This window comes from Carcharhinus amblyrhynchos, chromosome 33, assembly GCF_965287045.1.
Source record: "Carcharhinus amblyrhynchos chromosome 33, sCarAmb.v2.hapA, whole genome shotgun sequence".
In the NCBI taxonomy this organism is placed as follows: domain Eukaryota; kingdom Metazoa; phylum Chordata; class Chondrichthyes; order Carcharhiniformes; family Carcharhinidae; genus Carcharhinus; species Carcharhinus amblyrhynchos.
The window spans coordinates 717,687-732,041 of record NC_137356.1 but is presented as its reverse complement, the minus strand read 5'-3'; the positions used below and the strand labels follow the sequence as shown (position 1 = coordinate 732,041).

At 51.9% G+C, this 14,355-nt stretch overlaps 1 protein-coding gene across 3 annotated transcripts in view; it reads left to right on the top strand.

Moving 5' to 3' along the window:
* LOC145361103 (choline transporter-like protein 2) overlaps positions 1 to 14,355 on the top strand; it is a 106,097-nt gene that overhangs the window by 81,932 nt on the left and 9,810 nt on the right. For all 3 annotated transcript variants that reach the window (XM_080216693.1, XM_080216692.1, XM_080216694.1), the window contains exons 15-19: positions 1,458 to 1,720; positions 5,493 to 5,587; positions 7,403 to 7,506; positions 9,924 to 9,997; positions 10,958 to 11,028. In XM_080216693.1, the coding sequence (XP_080072819.1) occupies positions 1,458 to 1,720; positions 5,493 to 5,587; positions 7,403 to 7,506; positions 9,924 to 9,997; positions 10,958 to 11,028 (607 nt within the window). The remainder of the gene's footprint in view (positions 1 to 1,457; positions 1,721 to 5,492; positions 5,588 to 7,402; positions 7,507 to 9,923; positions 9,998 to 10,957; positions 11,029 to 14,355) is intronic.

Genomic DNA, 14,355 nt, shown 5'->3' with positions numbered 1-14,355 from the left:
GGGAGGGGGGAGGGGGGGGAGCGGGTGTGGGGGGGAGGGGAGGGGAGGGGGGGAGGGGGGGGAGCGGGTGTGGGGGGGAGGGGGGGGAGCGGGTGTGGGGGGGAGCGGGTGTGGGGGGGAGGGGGGGGAGCGGGTGTGGGGGGGAGCGGGTGTGGGGAGCGGGTGTGGGGGGGAGGGGGGGGAGCGGGTGTGGGGAGCGGGTGTGGGGGGGAGGGGGGGGAGCGGGTGTGGGGAGCGGGTGTGGGGGGGAGGGGGGGGAGGGGGGGGAGCGGGTGTGGTGGGGGGGAGGGAGGGGAGGGGGGGGAGCGGGTGTGGTGGGGGAGCGGGTGTGGGGGGGGCGGGGGGGGAGTGGGTGTGGGGGGAGTGAGGGGGTGAGGGGGGGGTGGGGGGGGAGTGGGGTGTAGGGGGGGGAGTGGGGTGTAGGGGGGGGTGGGGGGGGAGTGGGGTGTAGGGGGGGGAGTGGGGTGTAGGGGGGGGGAGGGGGGGGTGGGGGGGGAGTGGGGTGTAGGGGGGGGGAGGGGGGGGTGGGGGGGGAGTGGGGTGTAGGGGGGGGGAGGGGGGGGTGGGGGGGGAGTGGGGTGTAGGGGGGGGGAGGGGGGGGTGGGGGGGGAGTGGGGTGTAGGGGGGGGGAGGGGGGGGTGGGGGGGGAGTGGGGTGTAGGGGGGGGGAGGGGGGGGTGGGGGGGGAGTGGGGTGTAGGGGGGGGAGGGGGGGGTGGGGGGGGAGTGGGGTGTAGGGGGGGGGAGGGGGGGGTGGGGGGGGAGTGGGGTGTAGGGGGGGGGAGGGGGGGGTGGGGGGGGAGTGGGGTGTAGGGGGGGGGAGGGGGGGGTGGGGGGGGAGTGGGGTGTGGGGGGGGGAGGGGGGGGTGGGGTGGTGGGGGGGGTGGGGGGTGGTGGGGGGGGTAGGGGGGGGTAGGGGGGGTGGGGGGGGTAGGGGGGGTGGGGGGGTAGGGGGGGGTAGGGGGGGGAGGGGGGGGAGTGGGGAGTGGGGGGGGAGGGGGGTGTGAGGGGGGAGGGGGGGGAGCGGGTGTGGGGGGGAGGGGGGGGAGCGGGGGGGGGGGAGCGGGGTGGGGGGGAGGGAGGGGAGGGGAGGGGGGGAGCGGGTGTGGTGGGGGGGGGTGTGGGGGTGGGGTGGGGGGTGTGGTGGGGGGGAGGGTGGGGTTGGGGGGAGTGGGTGGGGGGTGGGGGGGGTGGGGGGGGAGTGGGTGGGGGGGGAGGGGGGAGTGGGGGAGGAGTGGGTGAATGTGAGGGATGGGTGGATGTGGGAGGCTGAGGGAGAGGGAAAGAGGGGTGGGTGAGGAGGCGGCAGGGATTGCAGGGGGAGGAGTGGGGTGAGAGGGAGGGTTGGTTGTTGGACAGCTGCGTTACTGTCCCACAAGGCCTGGATATTTGGTTACGGTTTATGCAGCTATCGTTTCTGCAAGCCAAGATATTGACTGTTGTCTCCCCGCCCTTGTAGACCTTCAATGTTTCCAACATCACACAGCAGTGCCCAGAAGCGCAGTGTCTGTTTGCGTTCTATGGGGGCGAGTCTTACTATCATCGATACCTCATCTTTTTTCAATTCTACAACGTCTTCCTCTTCTTCTGGCTGGTCAACTTTGTCATCGCCCTGGGACAGGTCACACTTGCGGGAGCTTTTGCCTCCTACTATTGGGCCTTTAAGAAACCAGCTGATGTACCAGCTTTCCCTGTCTTTTCTTCAATGGGACGAGCCCTCAGGTAAGAATTTCAGCAGAAGAAGGCCATTCAAACCCTGGCATCTGCTTTGCTGTTTTTTAAAGTTTATTCATCACAAGTAAGGCTTAGATTAACGCTGCAATGAAGTTACTGTGAAAATCCCGTAGTCACCACACTCCAGCGCCTGTTTGGGTACACTAAGGGAGAATTTAGCATGGTCAATGCGCCTAACCTGCGCGTCTTTTGGACTGAGGGAGGAAAACCACGCAGACACAGGGAGAACGTGCAGACTCCACACAGACAGTGACCCAAGTCGGGAATTGGACCCTGGTGTTGTGAGGCAGCAGTGCTAACCACCGTGTTACTCAGGCAAATGATGAGCTGTTCTATACTCCAACTTCCTGCCTTTGCTCCGTATCCCTGAATACCCAAGAACAAGCTTTGGATTTTGGATTGGACTTGTGCCTTCTGATTGGGGGTGTGATGGCCATGAGGATAAACAGGACAGCTGGCCAGTGTTCAGAAAGATCCTCCATAAACACATCATACTAGCTGTGGAAGTGACATGTTTATAACACTAATGTCTTCAATCTCTCACAGTGTGCCTTTAATTAAGGGGTGTTATTCTCAGCTGATGCCTGTAGAAGGGCAAGTGTGAATTTGAGAACAGCTTCAGGTGACAAACACAAGTGGAAATTGTTGCTGAACCTTTCACCACTGCAGTGCAGTGTTGATGTAGCAGAGACCTGTGTCAGCTAATGTCCTACTGAGCCTCTAGGCCTGACATTAGATAGTAAATGAGCACCTTCAGGAGAGGGGAACGGTACCCCAGGGGAGTTGGGGGAGGGGGAGTCAGCACCTTGAGGAAAGGATTTTGCAATTGAAGAAAGCTGTACGCTGGATCACTTTGTAAACTGTCTCTTTAAGAGTAATTGGTTGTTTAGTGTTGCTGTCCATGACACCGGTTGCTGCACCAGTAATTTGCTGGCACACTGCTTCCTTTAACACCTACCACACTTTCCAGTTCTTGTTCCATTGGCCTCAGCTGCAGAACTCCCTGTCCCCAGTGAAATTTACATGGCTGGAATGAGAGAGTGCATTGCTCTGGCAGTGCTGATGTATGAAGGTACGTTAGTGGTATGGCACAAAGCTTAATTAGTGCGATAATAATGGCTTCCTGGAAGTATAATTCTGGTCAAAAACTAGTGGTTGTGGCTACATTGTGGCTTTACCGGGATGTTAATAACTTTATCCAGAGATTGTGGCTTTACCTGGGGAGGGGGGTGTTGGAGCTTTACCGGAGTGGGGGAAGGAGTTGGGGCTTTACCCGGGGTGGGGGGTGGTGTGTGGAGCTTTACCTGAGGTGGGGGGTGGTGTGTTGGAGCTTTACCTGGGGTGGGGGGTGGTGTGTTGGAGCTTTACCCGGGGTGGGGGGTGGTGTGTTGGAGCTTTACCCGGGGTGGGGGGTGGTGTGTTGGAGCTTTACCCGGGGTGGGGGGTGGTGTGTTGGAGCTTTACCCGGGGTGGGGGGTGGTGTGTTGGAGCTTTACCCGGGGTGGGGGGTGGTGTGTTGGAGCTTTACCCGGGGTGGGGGGTGGTGTGTTGGAGCTTTACCCGGGGTGGGGGGTGGTGTGTTGGAGCTTTACCCGGGGTGGGGGGTGGTGTGTTGGAGCTTTACCCGGGGTGGGGGGTGGTGTGTTGGAGCTTTACCCGGGGTGGGGGGTGGTGTGTTGGAGCTTTACCCGGGGTGGGGGGTGGTGTGTGGAGCTTTACCCAGGGTGGGGGGTGGTGTGTTGGAGCTTTACCCGGGGTGGGGGGGGCGGTTTTGGGGCTTTACCGGGGAGGGAGGAGGAGTTGGGGCTTTACCCAGGGTGGGGTGGGGTGTTGGGGCTTTACCTGGGGTGGGAAGCGAGGGGGGGAGGGGTGGGGTGTTGGGGCTTTACTGGGGAGAGAGGAGGAGTTGGGGCTTTACCTGGGGTGTTAGGGTGTTGGGGCTTTACCCGGCTATTACTTTAACTCCATGTACTTTTTCCTAGTTCAGTTTGAATAGTTTAATAACCAGAAAAGCTTGAAATTATATCCCTACAGCCCAGGAATCCACTGTTTGAGCATTCTACAGCAACATCTGCTTGTATTAATGTAAACCTTCCAATGTGCTGAGGCAAGTTGGATGAAGAGCTGCCTTGTAAGGAAGGAGAGGTGTTTATGAAGGGAACTCCAGGGTGTGGCAGCTTTAGCTGACCTTTTAGGGAATGGGAACTGAAACTATAGAGAGGTTTGTTGGGGTCAGAGGAGGGTATGGTGATGGGGAGGATGAGGAGGACACAGTAAAAAGTCTGACAACACTAGGTTTAAGTCCAACCGATTTATTTGATAGTAAACTCACAAGCTTTCGGGGTTTGTCCCTTCGTCAGGTGAATGGAGAGTTCTGGCCTCAGACAGGGCATATGAAGCACAGACAGTTTACAGATTACTGATTAGAATGCGAATCTTTACACCTAACCTGCTGTTCAAGTCCTAAAGTGGCCGACAATGTCAGTGGAAGGAGCACTGATCACAGGTTAAAGAGATGTATATTGTCTCCAGACAGCACAGTGAGTGAGGTTTGAGGAGCACCTAGTGAGAGGTGTTCTGATTGTGGGTCAGTTCTACAGGAATGTGGATGGTGAATGTAGCATTTTGACTCAGTCCTGAATGTGCCCCTGAGCTGCACCCAGTTTGGTTTGGTTTGGCCTGGGTGACACCCAGTGGCTGTGTGGGAAAGTGCAGGAAGGAGCAAGTTTCAACCTCCTGGGGGAAACGCAAGTAGCTTTTTAACGGTGGGGGGGAAGGAATAGCAGACACCCCATGAGGGAGAAATCGAGAAATAAAAGACATTTTCCACACAACAGACTGAAATATGATCTATTAAATTTCCACAGATACTATTTGACTTGCTGAGTATTTGGGGCATTTTCTGTTTTATCAGTGGGTAAGGTATCTTGTCTTTTGTTCCATTTGTGTTCCCATCTCTGAGTCTCAGAAGAGATGGAATCAGAATTCACAAAATGATGATCGGGATTCCAACCCCTCACTGGAAAGATGGTTGGAATTATTCCCCAGTTGGAAAACAGCCATAGTTTCTCTATTCCTCTGTCTCTCCCCCCGGCCTCCCATCTTATTTGGGTGGAGGGCAGATTGGAGGATTCCCTGCTGCAGACTGCTCCCCCCACCACTCCCCGACCTGCCAAGCCTGCACCGACCATGCTGCCCGTCTGAACTAAAACCCTTAACCCTCTGGAGACCGTATCCCTCTATTCCCATCCTATCCGTGTATTTGTCAAGATGCCCCTTAAAAGCCACTATCATATCTGCTTCCACTATTCTTCTTCTTCTCCCCCCCACCCCCACCCCCACCCCCACCCACCCACCCACAAACCCCCCGCAGTGAGTTCCGGCACCCACCACCTTCTGCGTAAAAAAAAACTTGCCTTGACATCAAGGTGCACGTTAATATAAAGGCAAAATACAGCGGATGCTGCACTCTGAAGCATAAATAGGAAGTGCTGGAAAATCTCAGCAGGTCTGACAGCGTATATGGAGAGAGAATAAAGCCAATGTTTTGAGTCTGGATGACCCTTCGTCAGAGCTCTGACTCGAAACATTGCCTTTATTCTCTCTCTGCATACACTGTCAGATCTGCTGAGTTTCTCCAGCATTTCCTATTTTGTGAATGTTACCAGTTTCCTGGGTCAGTGAGGCCCCTATCCTGCTTGTTGTGCTATTGATATTGTCTTGCCAATTCCTTTTCCAACCTGCTTTTCTGTTTTTGCAGATACCACACTGGCTCCTTAGCGTTTGGGTCTTTCCTCTTGGCCGTTGTCCAAGTTATCAGAGTTGTTTTGGAATATATAGATCAGAAAGTGAAAGGTAAGAGCCATCGCAACCTCTAAACTCTAACCTTCCTTTAGCTTTACACCCTTGAGTTTCTCAGCGTGTCTGTTCATGTGAAGCTTTGTCAGTGCTCACCAAGGAGAAGGGCCATGTTTTTGAGGATGTGTGTGTGTGAGATACAGGCTGATAGGCTGGAGGAGGTAGATATTCTGAGGGAAGATGTATTAGCAATCCTGAAAAACCTGAGGGTCTCTAAGTCCCCTGGGCCAAATGGGATACATCCTAGGATTCTTTGGGAGGTAAGAGATGAGATTGCAGAGCCTTTGGCTTTGATCTTTGGGTCCTCACTGTCCATGGGGATTGAGCCAGAGAACTGGAGAGTGGCAAATGTTGTTCCTCTGTTCAAGAAAGGTAATAGGAATGACCCTGGTAATTAAAGGCCGGTTAGTCTTTTAGGTGGTCAGTATGTTAATGGAAAAGGTCCTGAGGGATAGGATTTATGATCATTTGGAAAGATGCAGCTTAATCTGGGATAGTCAACACGGATTCGTGAGGGGTAAGTCCTGCCTCTCAAATTTGATTGAATTCTTTGAGGGGGTAACTAAGTGTGTAGATGAAGGTAGAGCAGTTGATTCATATACATGGATTTTAGTAAGGCATTGATAAGGTTCCCCATGGTTGGCTCATGAAGAAGGTAAGGAAGTGTGGGATAGAAGGAAATTTGGCCGATTTGATAAGTAACTGGTTGTCTCATAGAAGACAGAGGGTGGTGGTGAATGAAACATTTTCAGACTGGAGGCCAGTTACCAGCAGTGTACCACAGGGATCAGTGCTGGGTCCTCTGCTATTTGTGATTTTTATCAATGACTTGGAGGAGGGGGCTGAAGGATGGATTAGTAAATTTGTTGATGACACCAAGATGGGAGGAGTAGTGGGTGAGATGGAGGGATGTTGTAGGCTGCAAAGGGACATTGATAGGATGCAGAGCTGGGCAGAAAAGTGGCAGGTGGACTTTAAGTGCGAGGTGATTCATTTTGTTAGGACAAATTTGAATGCGGATTACAGGGTCAACGGCAGGGTTCTGAGGAGTGTGGAGGAACAGAGAGAGATCTTGGGGTTCATATCCACAGATCTCTGAAGGTTGCCATTCAAGTGGATAGAGCTGTGAAGAAGGCCTAGAGTGTGTTAGCGTTTATTAATGGGGGTTTGAGTTTAAGAGCCGTGGGTTATGCTGCAACTATACAGGACCTTGATGAGACCACATTTGAAATATTGTGTTCAGTTCTGGTCACCTCACTATGAAAAGGATGTGGAACCATTGGAGAGAGCGCAGAGGAGATTTACCAGGATGCTGCCTGATTTGGAGGGTAGGTCTTATGAGGAAAGGTTGAGGGAGCTGGGGCTGTTCTCTTTGGAGTGGAGGAGGATGAGAGACAACTTAATAGAGGTTTATAAGATGATGAGAGGGATGGATAGAGTGGACGTGCGAAGACTATTTCCTCAGGTGGATATAGTTGTTACTAGGGGGCATAACTATAAGGTTCATGGTGGGAGATATAGGAGGGATGTCCGAGGTAGATTCTTCACTCAGAGTAGTTGGGGTGTGGAATGCACTGCCTGCTGTGATAGTGGAGTCGGAACTTTGGGAACTTTCAAGTGGTTATTAGATAGGCACGTGGAGTACACCAGAATGATAGGGAGTGGATAGTTTGATCTTGGTTTCGGACAAAGCTCGGTACAACATTAAGGGCCAAAAGGGCCTGTACTGTGATATACTGTTCGATGGATGGCGTGCATTGGCTGTATTTGTGTCCTGAGCATTTTATGAAAGTTTCCATCTTCGGTTTACAGGTGCAAAGAATAAAGCAGCACAATTTATATTATCCTGCCTGAAATGTTGCTTCTGGTGTTTGGAGAAATTCCTGAAGTTTTTGAACAGGAATGCTTATATAATGGTGAGCGTTCTTTCTTTCAACACTCTGATCCTACATGTGGGAATTATTTATTTGCAGCTTCCTATGGCTCAGTGATAGATATTGGGTTAGCACTGCTGCCTCTCAGCACCAGGTACCCAGGTTTGATTCTGGCCTTGGGTCACTGTCCTTGCGGAGTCTGCACGTTCTCCCTGTGCGGGGTTTCTTCTGGGTACTCTGGTTTTCTCCCACACTCTAAAAATGTGCATGTTAGATGGAATGGCCATGGTAAATTGCCCCTTAGTGTCCCAGGATATGTAGGTTAGATGGATTAGTCATGATAAATGTGTGGGGTTAAAGGGATAGGGTGGGGTGGAGAGCCTGGATTAAAGAGTTGGTGCAGACTCGATGGGCCAAGCGGCCTCTTCTGCACTGTTAGGATTCTATGATACTATCATACAGTGCAAAAGGAGGTCATTCGGCCCATCAAGTCTGCACCAACAATGATCCCACCCAGGCCCTATCCCCATAACCCTATTTGTTTACCCTACTAACCCCTTGATGCTCAGGGGCAATTTAGCATGGCCAATCAACCTAACCCACACATTTTTGGAGTGATGGGCTGAATAGCCTCTTCTGCACTGTTGGGATTCTGTGATACCATCTGGTCATTTATCTCGAAGCCCTTCTGAAATCGTGCTGTGTGAAATAGTAGCAGTGACATTCCCTCTGAAATTTTCTCTCTCCCTGAATTATTCTCTCTCTCCTTTCCTTGCCTCTATTCCTCCCTCCCTCTCAAAACAATCTCAAAAAATATCAGCTGGTCATTTTTGCATCGCTGTGTGTGGTAGCTTTGTGTGTGTAAACTGGCTGCTGTGATTCCTGCAATGGTGACTACACTTCAGAAGTATTTTCTGAGTCATAAAATGCTTCGGGACTTCTCGTGGTTGTGAAAGACATGATTAAAATGCCAGTCTTTCTTATTATGGTTGATCTTAATGCCTCTGGCCTCAGGAAAGTTGGTCAGGCTTATAGCTGCTGGTCTCCATGCTCTTTGTCATGAGCCGTCATAAGTTTGCAGGGAGAGTGACGGCAGGATTGAATTTAATTACCTCCACGTTGAAAACACTTTTTAACTCTGCTCAAAATGTACCTGTGTGAGCCAGTCACAAAGTGAGCATGCCCCAGTCTACTTCAATGAGGGCAAAGTAGAAATGGTTGAGTGCTTCAAGTTTCTAAGTGTTGAAATCACGAACAAACTGTCCTGGTCCCCAGGTGAGCTAAGAAAGCTCACCAACACCTTTACTTTCTCAGGAGACTAAAGAAATTTGGCATGTCAGCTATGGCTTTCTTGCTTTGCGCAAGGATATTTTGGCCTTGGAGGGAGTGCAGAGGAGGTTCACTAGGCTGATACCGGAGATGAGGGGGTTGGACTATGAAGAGAGGCTGAATAGACTGGGTTTGTACTCGTTGGAGTTTAGAAGGATGAGGGGGGATCTTGTAGAGACGTATAAGATAATGAAGGGGATAGATAGGGTAGAGGTAGAGAGATTCTTCCCGCTGAGAAAGGACAGCAGGACTAGAGGGCACAGCCTCAAGATAAGGGGGGGACAGTTTAGAACGGAGTTGAGGAGGAACTTCTTCACTCAAAGGGTGGTGAATCTCTGGAATTCTCTGCCCGTTGATGTGGTGGAGGCTACCTCGCTAAATATATTTAAGACACAGGTAGATAGGTTTCTGATAGACAAGGGAATTAAGGGTTATGGGGAGAAAGCGGGAAAGTGGAACTGATCCACTATCAGATCAGCCATGATCTTATTGAAAGGCGGGGCAGGCTCGAAGGGCTAGATGGCCTACTCCTGCTCCTATTTCTTATGTTCTTATGTTCTTTCACCAACTTTTACAGATGTGCCATAGAATTTTTTCTGGTTAACTCGCAGCTTGGTATGCCTCCTGCGCTGCCCAAGGCTGTAAGAAACTACAAAAGGTCATGAATGTAGCCCAGTCTATCTCACAAACCAGCCTTCCACCCATTGACTCTGTCTACACTTCCTGCTGTCTTGAAAAAGTAGCCAGCGTAATTAAGGACCCCATGCACCCTGGACATTCTCTGTTCTGCCTTCTTCTGTCGGGACAAAGATACAAAAGTCTGAGATTATGTACAACCGACTCAAGAACAGCTTCTTCCCTGCTGCTATCAGACTTTGAATGGACTTGCCTTGTGTTAATCTTTTTCTATCCCTAGCAAACCTATGACTGTAACATATTCTGCACTCTTTCTTTCTCTATGAATGGTATGCTTCGTACAGTGCACAAAGAAGAATACTTTTCACTGTATATTAACACATGTGACAAAAGTAAATCAAATCAAAAGCTGGAAAACCACAAGAGTTTACATGGTGAGGAGGGGCTTTAAATGACTAGTGTTTACCAACATTCTAACTGTTCTGTTTCTTCAGGTTGCAATTTATGGGAAAAACTTCTGCACCTCAGCAAAGAACGCGTTTTTCTTACTAATGAGGAATATTGTTCGGTGAGTATGAATTACTGAGATTCGGATGGGGAGGGAGAGGGAGCGCGTGCTCGGAGTGAGGAAGGGGGAGGGGGCACATGCCCGGAGTGGGGGAGCGGGAGGGAGCGTGCATGCAGAGTGGGGGAGAGGGAGGGAGCGCGTGCTCGGAATGGGGAAGGGGGAGGGAGCACGCGCTCGGGAAGGGGAGGGAGCACGCGCTCGGAGCGGGAGAGGGGGAGGGAGCACGCGCTCGGGGAGGGGGAGGGAGCGCGCGCTCGGAGCGGGAGAGGGGGAGGGAGCGCGCGCTCGGAGCGGGAGAGGGGGAGGGAGCGCGCGCTCGGAGCGGGAGAGGGGGAGGGAGCGCGCGCTCGGAGCGGGGGAGGGGGAGGGAGCGCGCGCTCGGAGCGGGGGAGGGGGAGGGAGCGCGCGCTCGGAGCGGGGGAGGGGGAGGGAGCGCGCGCTCGGAGCGGGGGAGGGGGAGGGAGCGCGCGCTCGGAGCGGGGGAGGGGGAGGGAGCGCGCGCTCGGAGCGGGGGAGGGGGAGGGAGCGCGCGCTCGGAGCGGGGGAGGGGGAGGGAGCGCGCGCTCGGAGCGGGAGAGGGGGAGGGAGCGCGCGCTCGGAGAGGGGGGAGGGAGCGCGCGCTCGGAGAGGGGGGAGGGAGCGCGCGCTCGGAGAGGGGGAGGGAGCGCGCGCTCGGAGCGGGAGAGGGGGAGGGAGCGCGCGCTCGGAGCGGGGGGGGGGAGGGAGCGCGCGCTCGGGGAGGGGGAGGGGGAGGGAGCGCGCGCTCGGAGCGGGGGAGGGGGAGGGAGCGCGCGCTCGGAGCGGGAGAGGGGGAGGGAGCGCGCGCTCGGAGCGGGGGAGGGGGAGGGAGCGCGCGCTCGGAGCGGGAGATGGGGAGGGAGCGTGCTCGGGGAGGGGGAGGGAGCGTGCTCGGGGAGGCTTGGCTGTGATTGGTTACTGAGTCACTGTATTCTCTGACAGGGTGTTTGTTCTGGATAAGGTCACGGATTTCCTTCTGTTCCTGAGCAAACTGCTCATTGTTGGAGGAGTGGGTCAGTATCTGTTTTGTTCCGCAATCTGCTCTCTGTACATTGGAGATGGTTTTAGAAACATCAAAACTAGAAGCAGGAGTAGGCCATTCAGCCCTCAGAGCCTGCTCCGCCATTCATCTTGATCATGGCTGATCATCAAATTCAATGTCCTGATACCCGCCCCCCCCCTTCCTCCTCTTATCCCTTGATCCCTTTATCCCCAAGAGCTATATCTAATTTCTTCTTGAAATCAGATAATATTTTGGCCTCAACTACTTTCTGTGACAGTGAATTCCACACATTCACCATCCTTTGTGCGAAGAAACTTCTCCTCACCTCCGTTCTAAAAGGTTTATCCCTTATCCTTGGGTGGTACAGTGCCAAAGACCTGGGTCAATTCTGGCCTCAGGTTGCTGTCTGTGTGGAGTTTGCATATTCTCCCCATGTCTGCGTGGGTTTCATCCAAGGGCTCCAGTTTCCTCCCACACCCCAGAGATGTGCAGGTTAGGTTGATTGGCCATGCTAAAATTGCCGCTTAGTGTCAGGAGGACTAGTGAGGGTAAATATGTGGTGTCACACGGAAGGGCCAGAATGTGAATGTTGTTGGTACAGGCTCGATGAACCAAATGGCTGCCTTACGTACTGTAGGGATTCTATGATTCTATCCTCAAACTATGACCCCTAGTTCTGGACTTCCCCACTATCAGGAACATTCTTTCTGAATCTACCCTAACCCTGTTAGAATTTTATAAGTTTCTATGAGATCCTGTCTCGCTCTTCTAAACTCCAGTGAATATAATCCTAACCGATTTAGCCTCTCCTCATATGACAGACCTGCCATCCCAGGAATCAGCCTGGTAAACCTTCTCTGCACTCCCTGTAGAACAAGAACATCCTTCCTCCGATAAGGACACCAAAACTGCACACAATACTCCAGGTGTGGTCTCACCTGTGTTTTTAAATGAATCTTCTACCAAATGGTAGTCTGTACTGTATGTGCTGGTGTTAGTTGGGATAGTGGTGGTGATTTTGGAAATGGCTCTTCCATCAGGGATCTGGCTTCCTGTCTCTTGGCTCCCTGTTCAACAGCCCCTCGCCTGCCCTTACCCAGCGTTCCTGCAAAGCCCCTCTCTCTCCACCCACCTCCCAGCAAGTTTTAGTGCCTTCAGATGAGAGGAGAACAATACTGAATAAATGACAGAAATTTTTAAATTTTCACAACAACTTAATTGCAGTGTTAATGTTAATGTGACAGTCAAATAAATTTACTTAAAATACCAACCATTCTGAAATTCATGAACTCAGTTGTGCACTCGTTCCCATTGTGCGCTCGGTGCCTGGGTTACTCGGGTGCGCTTTGGGCAGTGAGATGAACTCTTCGGATTGTGCTGGAGTGAGGCCCACAAGTTGTCAAGGGCATGTTTTTTTTTGTGATACTTGGCCAGACACACATATGTTGCTCTGTGGTGAATGGTGTGTAGCTTCTGTCCAATCTTTATAGGCTGTGTCGCTTTGATTGATGATGCAGTAGTTGTTACATAGAATCGCTACAGTACAGGAGGCCATTCAGCCCACTGAATCTGCACCGACCACAATCCCACCCAGACCTTAATCCAGTAACCCCATATTTACCCTCCTAGTCCCCCTGATACTAGGGTCAATTTAGCGTGGCAAATCCACCTAACCTGCAGATTTTTGGACTGTAGAAGGAGACCAGAGCACCCGGAGGAAACCCACACAGACATGGGAAGAACGTGCAAACTCCACACAGTGACCCAAGGCCAGAATTGAACCCCGGTCCCTGGTACTGTGAAGCAGCGGTGTTAACCACTGTGTCACCGTGCCACATATGGCAACCCTTTCTGTAGAGCTGTAGTAGCCCATTGTAGTTTGATGCTTGACTCTCAACCTGAATGAAGTGAATGGAGTAAGCAGGCTGCCTTGTCCGTTTGTTACACAGAACAAAATGCCTCCTTGTCCTCTCGCTGTCAGGGGCTGTTGAGCCTGGACAATTATGGAAACTGACTGTTTGGTGAGAGCAAGGCAAGTGTGATATTGGCCCATACAAATCCAGCAAATCTCTTGCTTTGAGCCTAGTCTGTGCTGAATTTATTGGTCTAACTGAGGCATTGTTTCGTTCTGCAATTGCACTCTGCACCCCTGGGCTGAGGAAGGAAAGTATCGTGAGCATATGTAGTGCGTAGTGAGAGCTGGTTCAAGATCTAGTGTGGAATAAGCTGCTGACACTCCTATATAAAATACAAATTAGGAGTAGGCCACTCAGCCCCTAGAACCTGTCCCCCATTCAGTAAGATCTGATTGTAACCTCAACCCTACATTCCTGCTGACCACCGCCCCCGATAATCCTTGACTCCTTCGTAAATCAAGAATCCACACTGCCTTAAAAATATTCTGCCCCCACTTCATTTTGAGGAAGAGAGAGTTCCTCAGATTTGTGACCCTAAGGGAAAAAATTCTTCTCTTAAATGAGTGTCCCCTTTTTAAATAGTGATCCCCAGTTCTAGAATCTTCCGCAAGAAGAAACATCCTGTCCACACCCACCCTATCAATACTTCTCTCAAAATGTGCAAGTTAGGTGGATTGGCTGGGCTAAGTTGCCCCTCAGTGTCAGGGGAATTATCAGGGTAAATGCATGTGGTTATAGGGATTGGGCCTGGGTGGGATTGTCGTTGATACAGGCTCAGTGGGCAGAATGGCCTCCTGCATCTTGGAGATTTTGATTGTAGGATATTAAAAGCTTCAATCAAGTTGTCCCTCACTCTTCTAGGCTCCAGTAGATACAAATTTAACCTCTCCAACCTTTCCTCATAACCTGCCAATTCCACACATTAATCTAGTAAACTTCTCTGAGCTGCCCCTAACACATTTACATCTTTCTTTAAAGAGACCAATACTGTACACACTCCTCCAGATGTGGCCTCCCAGTGCCCCGTATAACTGAAACATAATCTCCCTATTTTTGTAATCAATTTCCCTTCACAGTAAATGATAACATTCTGTTTGTTTTCCTAATTACTCACTGCGCCAGTGCATTAGCCGTGAGGAGAAATGAAACTGCAGTGAGATTCTGTTGCTTCAGGAGAGTCTGGCAGTAAACATTGATAACAGATAATTGCTGCAGAATCCATAATTGGAGGAACAGCATGAGCAAGGAAAATTACAGCACAGGAACAGGCCCTTGGTCCTCAAGCCTGCATCAATCATGCTGTCCAACTGAACTAAAACCCCCTACCCTTCTGGGGACCATATCCCTCTATTCCCATCCTACTCATGTATTTGTCAGGACGCCCCTTAAAAGTCACTGTCGTATCTGCTTCCACTACCACC